Below are 18621 nucleotides of genomic sequence, written 5' to 3'. Positions count from 1 at the left end.
ACTCGTGAGAAATGACATAGAATGTATTTACAGAAGCAATAATAAAAGATGAGATAGTTGCAGAAAGTAATTAAAACTTATTTGATTGGGTGGCTGTGAAATTTTGGCTATATTATCAAATATATCACCGTGGCTTTCTGTAATTGCTGGTGTGAATTTAAGGGTGAGAGAAAAGTGCTGCCAGAGGCACTACAGGCTGACCTGCTTCTAAAAACACAAGAAGGTCACAGTGGTAGGCAAAAACAAAGGAAAAATCATGTCATCTACTGCACTGGCCAGTACTCTCTCTGTCAACCCATGGGAAACTTCAGCACTGGAAAAAAAAAAAAAAAAACAAGGCTAGGATCATGATCTACATGAAGTACCTGTGTTGTTTTCCTTCTAGAAATGAGGATGCAGAAGAAGAATATTTTTTTTTCTAATACCTCCACAAATGAAACAAATGTGAAAGTCTTAGAAAAGGACTGAAAATCACCAACAATCAAAAGAGAGGAAAAAATGCCCCTTTGAGAACAGCCAGGGTATACAGGGTACCCTGCAAGGTGTAATAAGCAGCCCACATAGCTGGGTTTCGCAACACAATAGTAACATCTGATAATTTTGGATAATTTTCTGTGGGTAGAGTGGAAAAGAAGTAAAGAATAGCACCTGTTGCTTCAAGAGAAGCTAAATATTAGAAGACAAACCAATGATCCAAACCAGTTATGCCAGGAGATGAAGGCATTAAAAAAAGGGAAAAAGGGATCTGAGTACTGTCTTCCAACAGACCCTTGTTCAGTTTCTTCTCTCCTGTATACTCTGTTTAAGTCTCCTCCTTGATCCTTGCTCACAAAGTCACATAAAAGAAGTTGAAATAAATGCATATCTCTTACTTTCCAGATGGGGACTTCAACAAAATGACACCTTTCTCCTTGACTAAAGAGAACAACTTTCACCAGAAGAAATTTAGGAAAATGATGACATTTTTGAAAGAGGATAATCCTGCCATTTTCGTCTCTCTTTTTGGTACTCCAAACAAAAATACTTTTGATTTAATATTCCTGTCCATATTGAAACTCCCTTTACTACCCTTAAGCCTAAGACTGCTTCTCTTTAAATCAAAGGCATGCTAAATGAAAAACAGATAATTACATCTCATTGGCATTTCCTCAAGTCACTGTTATATCTGGACCTAAGGCTAAAGGAACTTGTTATGGGGACCTCCCCTGTACCACACCCTTCTCTGCTGAGCTTTGACTCTTACTCCCTGCCCTTGCTGTGTCACCATCAGTGCCCACACACACAGCAGCAGCAGTAAAAACCAGCAGCAGCAAAGTGGGTGAATGCTTTTTGAACCTGTGCAATTCAGGATGATGGGAAGTGTGGAAACCCAGAGCACTGGGAATACTTCTCTGTGTGCTCTGGGGTGTCCTGGCCCCCAAGGGAGCACTGACTTTGACCCTCATTCATGGAGAAATTTTCCTAGACTTCAAGATAGGCTAGAATCCACAAAAGTGTGAAATAGATTATAGAGAGTAGTGTAGGTGTATCACTTGGTGAGAAATTTAGGTTTTGGGATTTTTAGTATGTCGTGGATGGAAGCAAGATGGACGGCATAGGGTGTCATCCTGGGTTTCTTCTTCATGCTTCTTCTTCCTTTTTCTTCACAGGTTTGGGTGGCATTTCGTAATTGGGCAGAAAAGTCCACATTGGAGGCTCTTTGAGATCAGTTATTGGGTTAAAAGGGAAAATAATCTAGTTGGTTCTTAATTGGATAGTTTAGTCTTAAAAGACCTTGTAACAAGAGGTCGTTAGCCATCTTGTGCCTTCTAATGAAAAGCTGCTGAACTCACAGTAGTGAGACTGCTTTGCTGATAAGAAATAATAAACACTTGAGTCTGAACATGAACTACCTTCATATAACATGTCTCAAGTGCCTTCAATCCAGACCCAGAAAAACCAACGACTGGGACCCCCACAAGAAGCGTGCAGGAAATCCCACTTTTAACTGGTGAATGTCCCAGGGAAGAATTAGGGAAGAGATGCAAGAGCTGACAAAGCACGTGGCAGAGTCTGACCGGAGAGCAACGCTCAAAACAACAGCGTGTTGCTTTCACTCCATGCAATGCCATGGTTTTTATCCACTACCTGCCCACTTGTGGGTAGTAAACAGGCAAAAAGAAATTAAAGGAGGCTGATGATTTTGAAAAAGAGCCTGTTTATTAAAACCAAGAACAACAGAGGACGAGGCCCCAAGGTAAAAGCTTAAGGACTACAGAACAAGCCAGAGGTAACACTGACAGTTTTGTGCAACAAGATGTTTCTCCGGACACAAAGTACTGGAGGAAGAAGTCAGGTGTTCGGCACTGGGGGTTTTATAGTCTCTTAAAGGTGCAGGATTGGGACATTTTCAATCCATTTGTTGATTGCTCCCTTTTCTGGTTGCTGGTTGGTCTATAAGAGGGGGCATTCCTGGTCTATATTAATGTTATCATCTCATGAGGTAACTTTCTAGAAAATTCCCTCACTCAGATTTCACCGCCACCCCCCTCTAGTGGGCACACACTCGTATTACAGTACACTTAACTCCATAACTTATTACAGAAATCAGGCATAACAATCTATTACATTAATTAACAATTCAGAATAAAATTACATTAATAACACTTCATAACTCCGCCTACAAAAGCCAACTTTATTTATAACATGTCGATAAACACCAACCCCACCTGGCCCACACGTTTTCCCTCCACGTTTCCCAGCCAGGCCGAGTGCCCCGGTGTCGCCGGGCCGGCGTGCACTGGTGACATCTGGTGGCACATTTGGTGGCACATCTGGTGGCACATGTGGGCCGCGGGGCTCCTGAGGGCGCCGTCTGACCTCCTGTCCGAAAAAGAATTTGCTGTCATTCTCTTGAGCTTCACTTCTGCCGCAAACAGCACAAATTCGAGCCCAAACCTCACATCTCGCAGCGTTAAGCTCCTCCAGCAACACACTGCAATTTCTTGCTTTCTCTCCTTTTCCGTACCAGGACTTGCTGCTGACAATCTTAAAAAAGTACAAGCAACCAACTGTATCACAAGCATTCTTCAAATAGAGAAAAATAGTCAGCAACATCGTCAAAAAGCATTTTTTTTTCAGCATGAAGTCATGCTACTTGCAGGTACTTCCACCTTTTGCCTAGAGCAACAGATTTAAGTGAGCCAAGCCTCTTTTGATGAGAAATAGTAAGTGTAAGCTATTAAACTCATCATTTGAATGGGTCCCAGGGCATGTTTTTTGATTTGGCTTTTTCTTTTTTCCTTTAGTTTTGGAAATTATTTTGACTTAGCATCTGAGGAAGGAATCTACACAGTTTACTTGCTCTGCTTGTCCTTTGTCTTCTGGTCTCTCCCCACTTGCTATCTTTCAGAGAAGAGAGACCCCCACCCAAACTGGCAGACTAAAACAAAACAGCCACATGCTGCAAGGAAAAGTGTCTCACTTAGCTTTGACAAGATACATGGAAGGTTGGTAAATGGTTTATAATAATTTCTCAGGATTCGAGTCCCAGCTTCTTTTACATCTACACAGCTCCAGCAAAACTGCCAAGCTTTTCACCTTAATTATTTGTCTCACATTCCCCTCAAAAGCTCAAGCACAGCACTGGAGCTCCAAGGAAACTAGAGATTTTTATACAGCTACAAAAGCCACCTAAAAACTTTTTTGGCGTTATAAGGCTACCTTTGTAGCAATTCTATGTTTCTTTCATTAATTCTTTTTTATTTTAGAAAAAAAATCTAAAATAGAGACTCCATCTCTTCCTTGAGATGAAGTTTAAAGATATTCTAAATAAGAGCTTCCACACCAATTCATCCCCAGAAGCATTTATGCAACATGCATTTAGGGTCTGGTATCTTACACTTTAGTAAACGTCTCAAAAAAATTACTTATATAGAGGCACTTTGACAAAGCTTAAAAAGGGAATTAAAGCAGCACATCAGGAAAATTTGGCCTCTCCTTCTTCCTGGGGCCTTAGACATTCTGCTAAAAAACAAGGTTAGTAGTTAGTAATATACATCCACCATGCTGACACAGCACAGTTCCCTTAGTCATGATCCAGGGAAAGGAGCTGGACTCTTGACCCAGGCTCCAGTGACAGACCCCAGGTCCCTTGGTCCCTTCCCCAGCACCACCCCATGAGCCATTCCCTTCTGCACAGTGAGCATGTGGCCTTCCAGCTTCTGGTCTGCATTGGCAGGGCTTCACCCCCTCATATGCCATCTCCACCCAGTCAGCCTTTGTTTCTTGCCCAGCCAATTTGTTTGCAACCTCCCCACCTCTGTATAATTCCAGGGAAGAGACCTTGAATTAATGCTGCAGAACTTCTCTTCTTTGGTCATCCTTCAACTTCCCCCAAAAAACCACAAGCTTACTAGTTCAGTCAGCTGTGATTGCAGTGAAGGAAGCTCAGATATAGAGCCCCCCAGGTAATCCTATCATACCATACTGAAGAAGCAGGTAGACACCACTGTGTGTTTTAAATGAAAAATGAAAAAAAAAATTTTTTCTCATAGGAGAACTCCAGTGAGTTCTCCTATGCTTGTAATGGAATTCTATCCTCCTTAATTATGCCACTTGCAAATGTGAGTTAATTAATAATTCTGCTGGATTGCTGCATACACATCATCATGCCTATTAATCATGCTCAGTGAAGGAACACTGATTTTCTTTATCTGCTTTTGGTTTTGCTACATCATTGCATGCAATTCTTAAATAGATTACTTTCTTGGCAGGATTTCTACCTGACAGTCCTACAGTTAATTAACTGGAGCATAAGGTTCAGCTTTCTACAATCCTTACTTTTCCAAGTGCAAAGACAACTTTTTTCCTCAGCTGATGTTGGTGTTCCCAATTTCATCACTGTAAGCAGGAGAGGAATTTGGCAGTGGGCACATTCCATGATTACTGGAGGAATAAGGAGTCTAAATTCTTTGAGAATTGAATGGGTTAAAGTTCAGTTTTCCCTCTAATCAGCAGGGGCAAACAGGTCTTGAATATTTATATTTGAATAGAAAGCAAATTTTGTTGCTATATTCCCTATAGGTATGGGACAGGGAGGGAGGAGGCAGAAATTGCTTCTAATTGTTGCCTTGGGTACCAAAGGATGATTCTTGCTTTTCTTCCCCACAGCAAACCCCTTGCACATCCACATCCCAGCAACCGCAGTTGTCATAATTTGGACAGTCTCCAAGGTTCACCAAGTAGAGCAGATTCATCTTGATTTCCCTTTTAATCTCTCAGCAAGTTAATCTATTGCATGAAGTACCAGTGGGCAAACTTTGTATCTGTTAGTAGTTGATTTTAAGTTCATGGCTTTGTAAGATATCACTTTTCACTTATTATTTCTCAACCACATGATTCAAATTACATCTGAAAGTTCCTTACAGTAGGTCTTAAGAAAACCAGCATCCTCATCCCTCAAAATGAGCATATCTAGCATACTAAGGAATAACCAACTGAAACATCATTAAATACAGAAAATCTTAGGCTTCCAGAACTCCCTCCAAAGGCATTTATGACATTGTTTAAAATTCAACGACAAACACAAGGGTGAGGGCACAGAGGAACAGCAGTAGTTATTGCTGAAATGTAATTGGTTGTACACTGCAATACAATGGCTCAGCTAGCAACTCTCTAAAGTAATTCAGAGTATCTTTTTGTGTAACCACTACAGAGCTAAAAATATGTTGAAGTCTGGCCATGATTTGAGTGCTTGCTTCTAGCCTTAAGACAAGGGTGAGGTTAAGAAATTGTTTTTCAGCATTCTACGCTAAATATGTTCTCTTGGAGTAGATTCCTTTTTGGAATTACACAGTTCCAGATGAAAAGACTCAGAGCTTTTGCCATCTATCCATTTTAAGCTTTTGTATGATGAACTTGACTTCAAAATACTCCAAAAATAGGAAAATCACTTTTAATGTAAAAACTCCAAGGAGATACACAAAGCTCAGGTAAATACAAGGTTTACCTTTAAGACTCCCCTTCCTGTATAAATAGGTTTATAATTTCTCAGTGATACAAAATTTTTGGGATATGAGAGATGAACCAAGGATAAACTGACTATCAAAGACATACTTTGACAAAAACTTGGCCTTTGGCAGTTTTGCTTTTCTTTTGTCAAAAAAGTATTGTGGAAAAGTCCCAACCAGCAATTTAGTCCCTTCTAAATGCAAACAATATATCAATGACACAAAAGTGACTGGCTGTGACTGCCCCACCATTTGTGTACAAACACAGCAGCAGGTTACAGCCACAGTAACACAGTAGGCTGCATGATCAAAAAAGTAAAGGTAAACAAAAGGCTGACTATTAATCAGTAGAGACTTTGTAGAAAAGTCAGCTCCTACAGGTGGTTAGCTTTAAGGGCAGAGAACTGCATTCCTGCTTGTTTAAAGAGCCGAAACTTGGCACAGCACGCTGCTACCGCGCTGTTCTTCCACCAACTGCTTACCTCTGGAATTTGAAGCTGGAGGCTTCAAACCATACATTCTTTCAAGTTTATTGACTTATCTCATATTTATACCCTTAAAGCACAGAGATACTGTGGTGGTAAATACTGGCAGTAACAGACTCTCTCCCTCTGCAGTGTGCTGCTGCAGGATCTGTGCTTTTGGGAGATGAGATTTATGGTGCAGCTCCAGGCACTCGACTTCCGCAGCTCAGTTGTGAGCCAATGCTTTCTGTACCATTGCCTGAGCCTCCAGAGACCCATTCAGAGCTTGCTCTTCCAGTTCACAGCAGGTACTTATTTCTGCATAGCCTAAATCTAGATGATGGAGTAACACTTCTCCTCCCTCATCCTTATGCTTCACATTAATTTATTAAATCCCTTCTCCAAGGTGAAGATGGAGCTGTTCCAAGAGATAATGCTCCAGTGAAAAAGGCAAACTTATCCTGACATTTGAGGCAATAAGCTGTAACATAATTCTTTAAGATGTATTTGTACATTTGCTGTCCACTCATTAATGGGGAGCAACCAATTAATACAGCTTTGTAAGAGTAGTATTAATCAGAAGTGGTTGAAATAGGATCCTTTCATCCAGACAAAGGAAAATACCTAGTATCCTAGGTATTCATCCTGCACAAATTTAGGGTGGGAGAGAACGATGAGACAAAATTTGTTCTATGAACCAGGAAATCAATCCTAAGCTGTAATAGCTTTGACCAATCATGAGAATCTTGAAAAAAACCCAACCAAAAACAAACACTAAACTTTGTGTAATTATTTCCCTAATGTGGCAGTTACTGGCTAAATCATTGCAACCAGTTGTGACTGGAATTGTTCCTTGCCAAAGTTAAACTTTAACTTGGGAGAAACCTGTGCTGTGAAAGAAAAGTATGTACAGCTGTGGTGTATTCAGTTCCCAAGCTGAGTTAGAGCTCCCCTTTGCACGTGAAGTCAAGGCATTCACTGCTGCAGCTGTTGTTTACTGCTGAAATGTGGCGCCTTTGATCACAAGCTCTGAAAGTGCTTTACAAAAAAGGATGAACTCCTTGTGCTCATCTTACAGACCGGTGCCACAGTGTAAGCAAAGAGAAATTCAGTGACTTGTCCAAGATCAAAAGCCAAACTTGCCCTGGAACCAGGGTGTGATGTCCAGTTTGTACTGCCTGCAGCTAAAACTTTCCTGCTGAACTCATTGCACTGAAAACTGCAGAAAAGTAAAGCCATTTTAGAAGATGCTGTTCAATGCTGCATTTTTAAGATGAAATACTAAAACATCACAAAATAATAAGATAGTATTCACTTCATTCAAAGGTAAGCAAAAGTTTTCAGAAGCTTAGATCTAACTGGACTTTAAACAATTTGTAGAACTCCTAAAGTACTTGACTTTTACAACCTCAAACATGAGCTAAACTGGCTGCATCGATTCAATGCAATTACATGGGCAAACCTTTTATAATCTTCCTTGAAATACTACTGTTAATTATTGTTGAAAGTGGCATGGGAAAGGTCACTGAACTGATAACATTTAGATATAGTGGTTTTAACTCTTTGATATTGGACACCTCTGAGGACAAGCCTACCTAGACAAGCTATTGGACAAAGATTTAATGTAGCAAATTGATTTTTTACCCTAGTGAGGATGTTTTTATATAAGGATTGAATGGGGCAGTTGAGAAAGGCATACAGGAGAATAATAAGGCAACCTGGACATTGGCCTAAAATGAGGACAAGATGTAAGGCAACCATAAAGCAATGAGAGAGAAGAGTGAATTAGACTAGTTTTACAGGGTTGTATAAAAACCACAGTAAAGATGAGGAAGAACCAAAAGTCTTAATACACTGAACAAGATTGTAAGTAAATTAGCATAATTTATGAGAAGTATCATGATCAGAATACAAATCATGAAGGCTAAGGGTTATTAAATATGGGGCACTGATGGAAATGTTGCTTTTCTTATCAGAGATTCATATGCTGGCTCAGTAGTCCACAATACAAGAACTACAGGTTTTGAAGAAAACCTGTGAATTTATCTGAAATGGGGACACTCCTCAATCTCCCTTCCCCAAACTGACAAAACTAGATTTCCGTACCTGAAGGACTTGAATATAGGCTGAGAAATAAATGGGACAAATAAATTAGAAACTTTGGATCAAGGGTATGACTTCAGATAAATTCTCTGTGAGAGAAATGTGATTCAAGGGCAGGACCCAGCACCTGGTGTTGTGGAACTTCATACAATTGGCCTTGGGCCCATTTGTCCAGCCTGTCCAGATCCCTCCACAGTCTTCCTTCCCTCCCATGATCAACACTCACACCCAACCTGTTGCCATCTCTTACACCATGCTGAACCAACACTCTCCAGTTTTGATCCTTTTACTTCCTTTCCAGTGAGAAAACGCTAAATGGCTTGAATTACAAGAATTAGGTGCTTGTAGTATACCTGTATCTCACTGCTTCACATGGTCAGGCCTGAACTGCTATTTTTAAGTAGTTCATTTCACATGAAGGCATTTGTGGACTACAGGATCTCTGGGATTTTTTCAGTGTTAACAGCAAGATAAACTTAAATTGGACTATTATGAAATAAAGATGAAACTTCTATACTTGAGCTTCTTTTCAACTGTAACCCAGCCTCATTCTTTCCTGACTTCCACAGGTATTCAAAAAAATTCATTAGGTACCACAAAAATTAACACTTTTCAAAAAAAGTACTACAATCATTTTACACAAAAGCTGGGGTAATTTTCTCTTTTTGAAAAGTACTTGCTGTATGTATATTCATACTATACTTTTACCATAGAATTACCTCCAGTATATCTGTTGGAGCACATAAGCCAGACCCCCTCTACTTGCCTGACACACAGCATTGCCATTCTTCTTCCTTGCAAACCCTCAAAGTGTAAAAGGTTTTAAAGTAAAGGGAGAAAACCTGCTCTAGGAGCATATTTACAGCTCTAAGAGTATCTCTCTTTGCTTTCAGTATCTACAAGCACATAATATGCAAACACGATGAGTGCCCCTCTCTAAGGGAGATTCAGAACTCTGTTTAAAAAATACAAATTGGTGATAGGCACACTTTTCTTCTAAATCTACTGCACAGCTGTGGAAAGAGAACCTCATGGTAGCTCTGCAGGCCTGAAGAATATACATATTCATTCTGTAGAGTTTCCCTAACTTGGTAAAGTGATCAAGCTTGATGACTCCATACTATGACACTCTTAATATGCTTTAGATAGTATCTGTTCTTTGCATCTTCTAGCTATAGATGGTGACAGTACAGGTTTTCTTCATAATACACCAATAGAATTTCCTTAACCAGAGAACCACCACAGTAAAAACCACCCAAACCTGAAAAGGCACCTAAAAGATATGCTTTTGGTGGGTTAAATTTGAGGTACAATTAATAAGTAAGACAAGGGTATTCCCTTGCTCACAAGTATCTGTCCAACAAGTATTTCTTGTGGGTAAGCTCAGATGTTGGTATCTTAGCCCAGAAGCCAGCCATCAAGCAGCTGCATCACAAATAAGAAGGAATCAGGGCCTTGGTGATGAGAATTTGGACTATCAAGAGTGGAGCCACCAATGTCAATAACTTCTGGGGTTCTACAGTGAGAAAAATGAATATTTTGATCAAAGTGTGATAGAATCACTGTTACTTCTGCCTTAACTATTTCAGATGGCACATGCACTGAAGGAGACACACTCATATCCCTAATAACAGAGTCAAAAAGGCGTACAACCATGTGAAGGCCACTTCTGGAACAGCAGTGGATTCCCTCTGGGTGAATACCCTGTCCCTGGAAATAGCCTGCAAGATCTCCAGCACTCTCAGGAGCTCAATACAACTTAAGTGACTGGACAATATGTGTCTAGTATGTGTCTTTCCCTTACCTACACTGCTGGCAGGTACACCTGATGTTTGATTTACTTGCTTCTTAGCACAACTACCTCTATTGGGCTTGGAAATAAAATCCTCCCAACCACTGACACTATTTACCAGGCAGAATAAATGGTATCTAGCACAAGGCACAAATGTTACATTTGGTCTGGAAGGCAGCAGAGAGTATAAAGGCTTTGTAAAATATTATTGCCTAATTCCCTCTGCCATAAAAGCGAGTTTAGAAACTTCTGAATTATGCAAGTGATTTGCTAAACAGTGAGCAGAATGAACAGTCCTATTGTTTATCTTCTCCTTTAGCCCAAATTTGCAGACTTCCACCTGCTTTCATAAGGACTGGCAAGCCCTCAGATGACTAGTCCGTTCATGGTGACTGCTGTTACACCAAAGATCTTATCTAGGTGTATCTGAAGCTGGCAGGAAGAAAACAGCACATGTGCAAATTTTCTGGAATGGGAAGAACTCAGCAGCTACAGTACAAACGGCTGCCCTGGGCACCTTTCTTTGGAGAAGCACTGGCAGTGTTCTGCTTCTGAGGAGTTCTCAGCTGTGGCCTCTCTGCCTCCCCTTCAGAGACCAGAGTACTCATCAATGTCTTCAGCAGCTGTAAGAGATTGAAGTTGTCAGATCCTGCAACTGCATACTTTATGTGGTGGGAGGAAAGACTGATGTTCTCAGATATAACACAAATGTTTTTAAAAAGTCCACTTAGCAGTGGTGCAGAGAATGAGACCTCATATTAATGACTGCTCTGAGAAGTAACACCAAATGTGACACCTGACTGAAATTTGACTAGTTTGGTCACCTGGGGTGAATTGGTGACTTTGCTTCTAAAGCAAATTTCAAATATTTTGAACAGATTTGAGCTGTTACATCAAGCAGCACTAAACTCAGGCCATCCTGATGCCAAATCTCAACTACTGAAGCAATTCAATAAGGCCTAGAGCTGAGAATGGCCATTATGTCTTTACTTTTGAAATAGAAAGAAAAAAAAAAAACATTTGAATAATTGCAATTACCAAAATCACTTAGGAAAAATATTTTAGATTGTATGAATAAAATATAAGATGATTTTAATTATAACTTGCTTAAATGTCAGTGGTAGATTACCCCAGGGGTTGATACAAGAGCTGATAAGGTTTAACACCTCCATTACCAACCCAGATGCTGGGACAGGGTGTATTCTCAGCAATACACAGACAATTTAAAATAGCAGGAGTGGCTGATGCACCTGATAGTTGTGCTGCCATTCAGAGAGACCTGGACAGGCTGGAAAACTGTGCTCCGAGAAATCTCATGGAGCAGAAATGCATTTGGGGAGGAACAAGCCCACACACCAGTACACACTGGGGACCAACCATCTGGGAACTGGCTTTGCAGAAAATGACCTGAGAATCCTGATGGACAAGCTGAACAGAAGCCAGCAATGTGTCCTTACAGCAGACAGCCAACAGTTCTCTGCATTAGTATGGTGCCAGCAGACTGATGGAGGTCATCCTACCCAGCATTGGTGAGGCCAAACCTGGAGTGCTGGGGACAGTTCTGGGCTCCCCAGTACAAAAAAGATACAGACTTAGCAAAACAAATCCAGTGCAGCACCACAAAGACTGGCAAAGGACTTGCACCTGTGGAAAGGCTGAGAGAGCTGGGTCTGGAGAAGAGTCCAGGAGGCTTTTATCACTGTTTATAAATACCTGATAGTGGGGTAAAGAGAGAGGTAGGCTCTTCTCAGCAGTGTCCAGCAACAGGATGAGAGGCAATGGGCACAAACAAAAAAACAAAACCAAAAGCAAACAAGCAAAACCAAAAGCAATCAATGAACAAGAAAAAAACCCTAAAACAACCCAAAAATCCCAATTAACAGGAAATTCAAACTGAATATGAGCAAATGGTTTTACTGTAAGGATGGTCAAACACTGGAAGAGATTGCCCAGAGAAGCTGTGGAGTCTCCATCCATGCAGATACCCAGACCTTCAGTGGACATGGTCTTGGGCAGCCTGCTCTATCAGAGGGACTTAGACTGTTTCATCTCCAGAGGTATTTTCCAACCTAAATGACCTGTGATTCTGTGAAATAAAAAGTAAAAACCTCCTACCTGTATAGCTCTGTAATTCCATTCTCCAACTTACTAGATGAAAAAGAACTTATTTTGGTTAAAGAAACTATGTTATCAGACTATCTATATGAAGCATGTTGGATTTTTGTTAGCATTGGGATAAATGACTCATATTTGGTTTGTTCAGGAAGAATGCCACTACATCCTGGCAAGGACTCAGGACCTTATTTAGAATACATAATATTACAATCTTAAGCACCACCAACTGCATAAAAAATGTATTAGTCTCCTTAGCTCCTCATAGTGCACACACCATAGGGATCTGAATAGTTACATTAAAAAAGAAAGTGGTTGGTTACACTGTGATCTTTTCCATTACCTCACACTGGTACACAAATCTCTGTATTACCATTGTAACTCTGTGTATAAAATAAACCGCCTCTGCAGCTTGGCTTACAATCTGAGCTCCATACTGACACTCACAGGCCACATAAATATTTGTTATGCAGCCAGTCTCACTATAAGCTGAGTGCAGGCATGTCTTTGGAGGATTTGGCTTGCAACCTTATAAATTCAATATACAATCCAATATATTTCTATTTGAATTTCACTGTATCTTGCCTGTTGTCACTGTGCAAACGGATACTTCCTTTTCCTAACTGAAACATGGCCTAATGCATCCATGACATGATCAAGGAAGAGTGAAGTTCAGAAAAGGTGTTAAAAATATTATAAGGAAAATACTGGCTTTATTTTCCTAAAAAACCTCCACAAACCTAACAAAAAACCTCAAAGTACCAAATCCCCCAAAGAACCAATGGACCCTCCCAACAAAAATCCCACAACAGAACGATGTTATTACTTACCTGTATTCTTGATGCTGAGTTTATTCATACCCACTACTTTATCTCCTCTAAGACACTCAGCCAACGTTGTAAAAAGCATCAAAAGAATATTATGATCACATCAAAGGAAAAAAAGAAGCTTATGTTAAATGTTTCTGCACACATCAAGTGCAAGATATTACAGGAATGCTCATGTTACTGTACTGGATTCTTAAGAGTAACAATTACATTACAATCTTCCAAGAACAGGCTGGCCATGGTCTATGGTTCCTGGTTATTCACCGGAAAAATCAGTACATGTTAATAAAACATTAAAATGTACTTTTCAAGAAAATTCAGGTCACTTTGCAATACAGTAGCTACAAAACATTTATTTTTTTAAATAAAAACATTTAAATCATCAGGTTTTGTAAAACAGTATATCAAGTGTTTATCTCAATCTTTGTAGTGTAAGCACCTTCAGTTTTACGCTAAAACAATCAACATAAATTATTATTTGGTCAGGCTATCAACCTACATTGAAATAAATATCCTTTTAACCAAGACAGGTCACTTAATGCACACCAGATTTCTGTACCTTTACAGAAAATTTCTCTGGTGATACGTGAATTACAGACTGAAACCATGATTGAAAAAATTATTTTTTCTTTTTAATTACAGTGAAAACTGGCCTACAATTTTAAACTATAAAGACAATTATAAAGCACTACAGACTATAGCTTAAAAAAACTGCATCGCATCAGAGAAATATTTGAGATGGCTTTCCTAAACTGTCTCAGAATAAGAGATGGAATACAAACTCCTAAATTACTTAGAATGCACTGGGCTGGCCATATCATATGTCCCAATCTTATGGGAAATTGTTCATTGAACAGGAATAGAAATCTGTTTAATTACAAGAGAGATAAGTCACTAATAAATGAAAACAATATAGCTCAAAGAGCTCTTTATGCTGATACTATTGATTACAAAACACAGGGTGCAAAATTCAACACTTGAAATTATATAAACCTTAAAAATACAGAACTTAACAGAAGTTTACAAGTCAAAATAGTTCAGCACCTGAGATTTTCCTGCAGAAAGCCAAATAGAGATACTTTCTTCAGAGACATGTAATACAATCAGCTCCTTTTCTCTCAGTATTACACATAGGAATAATTGATCAAGAAAGAGTTGAAATATACATAATGCTCAAAAATTCTAATTAAGCCTTGAAGGTAGATGTGCTGTTAATCTATACTTAATATTTGATAAATGACTTTATTTTACAAAAACATTTTGTATTAAAACTGGAACAGACAATCTATTAAAATGTTCTGATGAAATTAAAGTTGAAACAGAAGACAAAGAACAGTATGTGACTTGAATCATGTTGACAGAAAACTAGGAATACAGCAACAGAAACAGGTTTGAAGAAAATGCAGTAACAATCTGCTATGCAAACATTTGGATTTACAGACAACTAGTGGTTCTGTCTTTACTTTTGGTAAACTAATACTTTAAGGAAATTATTTTCTGTTTTCATTTCGAGGTGGGAAGTCACATTTTCTGGGTTCTGCTCTGTTTGATAAAGACTTCATGATTTCATTTGTATAATTGTATGTCATCTTCAAGGTGGACACTGCAGTGCATACAGTCTTAGAACAGAAACTTTCTTTTTTAATCCCTTGGATTTGAAACTTTAAGCAACTGTGTCTTCTATCTAAACTCCCAGAACCCAGAGCAAAGAGAAGAAAAGATTTAAACACAATTCTTAACAAAACAGCATTCGGATAGGAACACAGTATTTTTAATCTAACATTATCTAATTTTATTTATGAAAACTATTTAAATGTCAAATGAGCTGCAAAATTAAGACTTCAAATACTGGAAAATGAGGGATGTTCCTTTAATTCTAAAAAATGCTTTCATCAGGGAAAGTATACTGTACATTTCGTTTTATTTAATCATTCACTTAATGATACTGTAAAAAATTAAACTATCAGTGTTATCAAAGCTAAATGTTCCTCCCCCCACAATTAACTATTGGCAATTTTCTGGAAACTTTCTATCACTGAAAACCAGTCAAGCACATCTGTGTCTGTCCTTTGATTCCTAAATTTGAGTAAGCAGGCACTCAGTAGTACCTTAGGAAGAAAAGCTACAGAGATTATACTGAAAAATTTCATATTAAAATATAGCAGTTTTAAAGTTAAGTGCAAAAAAAATGCACCATTGGCTCACTTAAAACCAATTATCCTTAAAACCCACCAACTTCTTCAATACAAGGTGCAGCAGAGTTTAAAAAACAGGAAGGGGGACAAACCCCTTCACCACAAACAAAAAATTCAAACTCAACAATATTGCTTTCAGTGCAAACACTGTAGTCTTCAAAAGGTTAAGAGTACAAATATTTACGTTCCAGTGTATCCTTACCTACAAGGAATGTTGTTTCACATTACAAAGTATGTCAAATACCTTTACTCCAACAGCAATACTGAAATTTACCCTCTCAAATCGATATGGTGGCTGAAACTGAAATGTTTACACAAGCAGTGTAACTTTCTGGAGAAACTAAGAAAGTTCTCACAATAACCAAGGGCAAAAACTACAAATTCAGCTCCTGGTTCTTAACCAATTTCAGTATCAAATGCCTGCAAGCAACCACTTCCTTTATGAGGAGTGAACAGAGCCTCCTGTACCTGCACCTCAAAGCGCCTGTCCCTCTCCCTGAACCTACAAGCCACAGAGATAAGCTGCAGACCACCACTTCTTAGGTGAAACTCTTCTTGACAGAACACAACCTTGCTCTATATGGCATTCGTTCTTTTAATGTGCGAAAATTCAATTTCTAGCAAAACCTCTCAAACCTAAAGAAAACTTCTGTGACACGGCAGAGGGAGGTGGGCATTTTATTTTAATCATTCAAAATATACTTACGAAGTTCACTTAGAACATGATTTTGCAGCATTGTGCTTTTAGAGTTACTAGCTGGGATTCCAAGGAACATTTGAAAAAGGCGCCTATTACACTTAATTAGCTGCCCATTTTAATAATTTTGGTACTATTTGTCACAGTACATCAGAAAACAGCAGCACAAAGTGTTAGACAAGAATTTTATATTTGTTCCCCTTTATGAAGCAAACATTTTTTAAAATGAAAGGCACTCAGGACAGAAACTCTCTCTCCAGTTCATATATAGATGGCCGACAAGTTTTGCTCTTCATTCTGCATAAAGGCACAGTGCAGTCTCTGTTTTGACCTTCCACGTCAATATCAAGTAATGAGGGCATGTGGCAGTTAGTTCTTTCCTCAGTATCTGGCAAGAAGTTAACATCTGGATGTACATTGCCCTCTGAACATTCAGAGTCTTTAGAGTTTGGTTTAATAATACGTGGAATAATCTGCCATGCATCAATTTTACTTCTTAGAGAAGAAGGTCTAGGCCTTGAGATAGTATTGACAGCACTTTGCTTTTCATTTGAAACACCACTGTGATTGCTTCTTTGTTGAAAAGATGGGGAGGGCAGAGTTCCAGGAACTGATGGGACCGGGAGTCTGGAGACATCATTGGTTGAAGCAACTCCATTAGCTAGGGGAAAAAAAGCCCAAACAAAGAAATGCAAATTTAAATGACTTGACTTCTTAAATTCCTTGCCATTTGTAAAACTGGGTTGCCATAAACACTAGTGGCTTTTCTTCCACTAGTGAGGTTTGTACTTCGTAGAGAATCTCCTAAGACAAGACCAGAGGTGCTCTTGTCAAACGTGTTCGCATCTAGACTCACTGCAACTAGCAATCACAATTTATTTTTTCTTGCTACAAAAGAGATGTAGACAAAAAGCACTAACCCCCCCAACGACTGGATGAATATTCATACTGGAATAAAGTCCCATGAACTTCTCCAGTTATTCTGAAAAATCACGCATGTACAGAGTATCATGAAGAATATCACATTTAAGCCACCCTAGAATATCAGTATTGAAATTTAGAACTTCTTTTCAAAAACTCATTGATCACGAGCTTTTCCATTTCAATGTAAACCAGATTTAAAGACATTATTTTATGCTTAAATTTTTATCATCAGCTCAACCTGAAGATTCTTGAAAGTTCTTAATTACCTACCTGTGGTCTGAAAATGGCTCCCATCTGATAAGGTTCGTCTGTGACCAAATATACTTAACTTTGTGGAGGAATCTTTTGGCACAATTTGAAGCTCTTGTTTCAGACCAAGACTAAAAGGCTGATTTTTCAATTGTGTCGAAACTGTGTTAGGAGCCAGCTGTATCCTTTGTTCCTTCTTACTTTCAGAAGTTTGGGATGAAAAGTTGTCCATGGAACTACATTGACCACAATCATCAAGCACAGTGCTTACAAAAGCATCTTCACTATCAGGTTGAAGCAGGCATTTAGTAGAAATGGAGGGCATAGAGAGGAGATTCACAGTATCTGAGGCTGGATTTAGGGATGGAACACCTGTTTCCTCTTTCTTGTACTGCAGTCGTGTAGGACTGGCACTCCTGCGGAATTTTGAAGCACGCTGAAATATTCCATCACGCTTCTTCCTCTCATCTTTAGGCAAGAGTTCATCTGGACCCTGTGATTTGTTCAGCTCTCTGATATCTAAGCCCAGAGCAACGGATGCAAGGAGGACAGCACACCCATACAACACTGAATCAGTCTTCTTTTTGTGCAGTGTCCTGCTCAGACTGTTGGTAGGTGTCATTTGAGGAGTACTGTTTGTAGAACTAGCTGAGGTTCCTTCTTCAAAGCTCTCGTGTTCTACTGTGGTCTCCCCCTGATCATCTTTCCAAAGAGGTAGATTAATATAGGCCTGATTGGGCAACTTAATTGGCTTTGGTCTTTTACTGTCCAAACCTTCAGGGATAAGTTTCTTATCAGTACAGGCACCTGTAAAACATCACAGTATTCTTTAAGATTGCAATTCAACTGTTAAGCTATTGAATGTCTGCATATGTATATCTTTATTTTCTTTAAAATGCACAAGTATTAACCTTGAAGGATACTGTGCAATCCACTTAGATGCTGTCAGAAGCTCAGACTCACATTCTGAATTTCAGAAACATGCCTAAACCTTTCAGTGTTTGCAGCACTTTGATAATGCTTTTTAAACAACACAAAAAATATTTCAGTGAATGGATTACAGAGAAGTAATTTACTATACACAAACTGGCAGATAAGATCTGGAATATATTCTTTACAATACTTTCAACTCAGCCGAGTTCAAAAATCCAGTCAATTATTAGAAACTTTTCCAATTAATTCATTAGGTCATGGTGGTCTGGAGTAAAAAGTAAATTTGACATCTTACACCTAATGACAAATAAAAAGGAGGTATTATTTGACTTGCC

General features: G+C 39.0%; 1 protein-coding gene across 1 annotated transcript in view; it reads right to left on the bottom strand.

The window, feature by feature from the left end:
- Positions 1–13621: 13621 nt before the first annotated feature.
- The window catches only part of MAP3K21 (mitogen-activated protein kinase kinase kinase 21), a 41080-nt gene continuing 36080 nt past the window's right edge, over positions 13622–18621 (bottom strand). The window contains exons 10-11 of the mRNA XM_071431979.1: positions 17375–18160; positions 13622–16841 (exon numbers count right to left, since the gene is read on the bottom strand). Of these exons, the coding sequence (XP_071288080.1) occupies positions 16417–16841; positions 17375–18160 (1211 nt within the window). The 3' untranslated portion in view covers positions 13622–16416. The remainder of the gene's footprint in view (positions 16842–17374; positions 18161–18621) is intronic.

The sequence above is a fragment of the Agelaius tricolor genome, unplaced genomic scaffold, assembly GCF_023055355.1.
Source record: "Agelaius tricolor isolate 1412-34295 unplaced genomic scaffold, bAgeTri1.0.p SCAF_1, whole genome shotgun sequence".
Lineage (NCBI taxonomy): Eukaryota > Metazoa > Chordata > Aves > Passeriformes > Icteridae > Agelaius > Agelaius tricolor.
This window is presented reverse-complemented; position numbering and strand designations above follow the sequence as displayed.